Consider the following 3,653-nt stretch of genomic DNA (forward strand, 5'->3'; position numbering starts at 1 on the left):
GCTTGTAGTTTCTCAGCTACAAGTAGGACTTCATACCCGCCTTTTTTGGGGGGGGGTAGTTTTGTTATGACAGAGAATGTGGCTTAAGCCCATTAGCTTCCAGGATGATCATACTTGTGAAGATTTTTCACTTTTTTTTTTTATTTAGAAAAGGAATGGGCACTACAGAGCCAAACATGTTTGTGCTATAGTCCCTGATAACTTTCATGTTGGGTTGCCTAGTATCCAGTGTGTCTCTTATTTTCCCTTGCCAGTTATTGCCTTCAAGCCTTTATCACATGATTTTCAGAAGTCCATTCACTGTGACTGGAATTGATTTTACTACCTGATTACTTTACATTCTCCCTTTCTCTTTTAAACAGTGATTCTTGATTGCTGCCTTTCTGTGTGCACGCTCATCTGCTTCTATTCAACACAGTCACCATGTCTCAACTTCAGAAGAATCCAGAATGTGCAGGTGACCAAGGCCAGACCTGTGAAAAGACCCACAGCCAGACTGCAGCAGTCTGCAGGGATGTGGAGGAGCCTTGTACCTCCTCTCATCTTATGGCAAGTAGTCTGAAGGGCCAGACCTGTGAGGGGACCCAGGGCCTACAGGTTGCAACCATCTCCAGGGATGTGGAGGATCCATCTTCCTCCTCTCAGCTTATGTCTAGTGAGAAAAGCCAGGGCCTAGAGATTCCACAGGTATCTAGGGATGTGGAGGAGCCAAGTCACTCCTCCTATTCTCTGATGGCTAGCAACCAAAATGATCCTGCAGATGAGACACCTAGTACCTCTGGAGGTCTTCAGAGTCCCTATGACTCTTTGAGAAACTCAGGTGTGGGTCTTAGTAACCAAGAACAGGGCTCTCCAGTCAATCCACCATATCAACCAGCCAACATGAATGTACCTGTGATGAGTGTCGATAGTAAAGTTGACTTCTTGGTGAATTATATGCTGTACAAGTATCAGATGAAAGAGATGATGAGCAAGACTGATATATTGAGGCTCATTGTCAGAGAAGATGAAAATCGTTTTCATGAAATCCTCATGAGATCTGCTGAACGCATGGAGATGGTTTTTGGCCTAGGTGTGAAGGAAGTAGATCCTGTCAACCACGTCTATGCTCTCTTTATCAAACTAGGTCTCACCTATGATGGGATGCGTAGTGATGAGTATAGTTTTCCTAAGACTGGTCTCCTGATAATCATCCTGGGGGTAGTCTTCCTGAAAGGCAACCGTGCCACTGAAGAGGAGATTTGGGAAGCATTGAATCCAATGGGAATCTATGCTGGGGTGAATAATTTCATCTTTGGTGACCCTAGGCAGCTGATAACCAATGAGTTTGTGAAGGAGCAATACCTGGTGTACCAGCCAGTAGCGGATAGTGATCCTGTGTGGTATGAGTATGTGTGGGGGCCCCGGGCTCGAGCTGAAACTAGTAAGATGAAAGTGTTAGAGTTTGTGGCAAAGGTTTATGGGACACACCCAGCTACCTTCCAGTCTCAGTATCAAGAGGCTCTGATAGAAAAAGAAGAGAGAGCCCTTGCCTTGATTTCAGACAGTGCTGGCCTAAGTTCTCGTTCTCGTGCAAGTTCTAGTGCCATGGGCTGCAGTTTCCCTCGTATGTAGTAGAATCAGAGATAACTTACTACTCCTGTAGAATTTTCAGAGAATTTTTAGAGGTGAGGGAAAAAATGTATGTCTTAGTTTGATATAGAGAGGAGGAAGAATATTGTCTGTATAGTTCTGTTTTGTCTGTATCATGACATTTTTTTTGTACTGTTTGACCTTTCTGTTTGAATATTGTTGCACTAATAGCATTGTTGTTTGAGCTTCAAAAATCTCTACTTTATGCAGTTCACAAATGCAATACTAAGAGCTTTGCAATAGTATAAAACTAACTGGGAAGTAGTCCAATGTATCTGTATAATTATGTGGAGTACTATATCAATCATTGCTAAACTTCAACCTTTCAAACAGTGTTGTGCTAAATTTTTCTTTGTAACATTCCATTTCCCAGTACAATTGCATGATATATGTGGAGTTGCTTTACTTTACAGTTGCCATGAGTAATAAAATTCAATAAAATATTACCACACATTTACAGTTTCTTTTATTACCAAAACTTATTTGAGCATATATTATTTTCCAATTACTATGTTAATTTTCTAGGATGATACATTAAACAGCATGCATGTAGTTCCTTTCCTTATAAATATATTGATTATGATAGTATGTCTTCTAATACATTGAAGACAAATGAAATACAGGGTTTACACATAAAGTGATTCTTTTGGCCCTGTTAAGTATAAATATACTGAAAAAGAAAATTGTGGTTGCAGTAAGATAAAATTCTTGAAATTGCTAATTTTAAGTTGAATTTTGAGGTGAAGCGAATTGGAGTGTACTAACCTCTATGGTGGTGCACCTCAAAGTTGACATCCAAAAGTTTAATGCAAAGCTCTTTCCTGGTTACTTTATTATTTTGTTATATACACAATTTTCATATAGAGAAAGTAGAAAGTGTCCATCTCTGACCCCACCTCTGTATGGTTGAATGTGGGCCATAAACTAAGGCTTTACATTTTTTGATAGTTAATAGTAAGAGACATGGAAGCCACTAGGTTGTCATTCATTGCCCAGAGCCAGTGATGTAAGAAAGTACTTCATTTAGGAGATATTTTAAATAGATTATCTTTAGTATACCTTGAATTGTATATATTAACATGTGCTTAATTTTTTGGGATTTTTGAGACAGGGTTTCTCTGTAACTTTGGAGGTCTGTCCTGGAACTAGCTCTTGTAGACCATGCTGAACTCGATGTCACAAAGACCTGCTTGCCTCTGCCTTCAGAGTTCTGGAATTAAAGGCATGTGCCACCACTGCTCGGGTGACATGCTTAAATTTTTTTTTAATATTTCAATGCCCATTTTAATGTCCATCATCACTTTTTCTCTCGACAAAACACTATGATAAGAACGGTTTGCTGCATCTGTAACAAAAGTAAAAAATATTCCCATTCATAACTGCACTAGTCAACATTTGGGGACTATAGAGTAAAGCTGGCAAAGAACAAGACAATAATTATTTATAGAAGATATGATAATAACTGATAAAAATTAGTGAGAACGGATTTTCTACATCCCAAGTATATCTCTTTCCCGAAGATGTCTCCAGCTTCCGCTGATCCTTTGTTTCACCATCTAATTCCTGCCTGATTTTTTCAGCCTTAGTATCACTTTCCAACTAGATGACTAGAAATCTGTGAGCCTGGTGCAGGGTATGCCTGTAAGCCCAGCACCAGTGAGGCTGAGTCAGGAGGATCATGAGTTCAAGACCAAATGGTTAACAATGACTGCAGGGCTAAGGCTAATTTAATATGGCTGTCCCCTCCTCTTTACTAAAGACTGTCCACTGGCTTCCAAGTATATTCACACACACACACACACAGAGAGAGAGAGAGAGAGAGAGAGAGAGAGAGAGAGAGAGAGAGAGAGAGAGAGAGAGAAGGAGAGAGAGAGAGGGAGAGAGAGATAGAGAGATAGAGATCAGAAATCATCTCCTGTCCTACAGGATCTTAAATTATCTGTCCGATATCGTCCCAACAAACTCCTTTCTTTGCTGTTCTTCAGCCAGTCCAGGTTGCTCTTTGTTCAGCTGCTAGTCTT

At 40.1% G+C, this 3,653-nt stretch overlaps 1 protein-coding gene across 1 annotated transcript; it reads left to right on the forward strand.

The window, feature by feature from the left end:
* Positions 1–423: 423 nt before the first annotated feature.
* Positions 424–1,614, forward strand: LOC130868342 (melanoma-associated antigen B16-like). Its single transcript, XM_057760600.1, has 2 exons — positions 424–597; positions 688–1,614. Exons 1-2 carry the CDS (start codon positions 424–426, stop codon positions 1,612–1,614), a joined length of 1,101 nt encoding a protein of 366 aa, XP_057616583.1.
* The last annotated feature ends 2,039 nt before the right edge of the window (positions 1,615–3,653 follow it).

This window comes from Chionomys nivalis, chromosome X (genome assembly GCF_950005125.1).
Source record: "Chionomys nivalis chromosome X, mChiNiv1.1, whole genome shotgun sequence".
Taxonomy (NCBI): Eukaryota; Metazoa; Chordata; class Mammalia; order Rodentia; family Cricetidae; genus Chionomys; species Chionomys nivalis.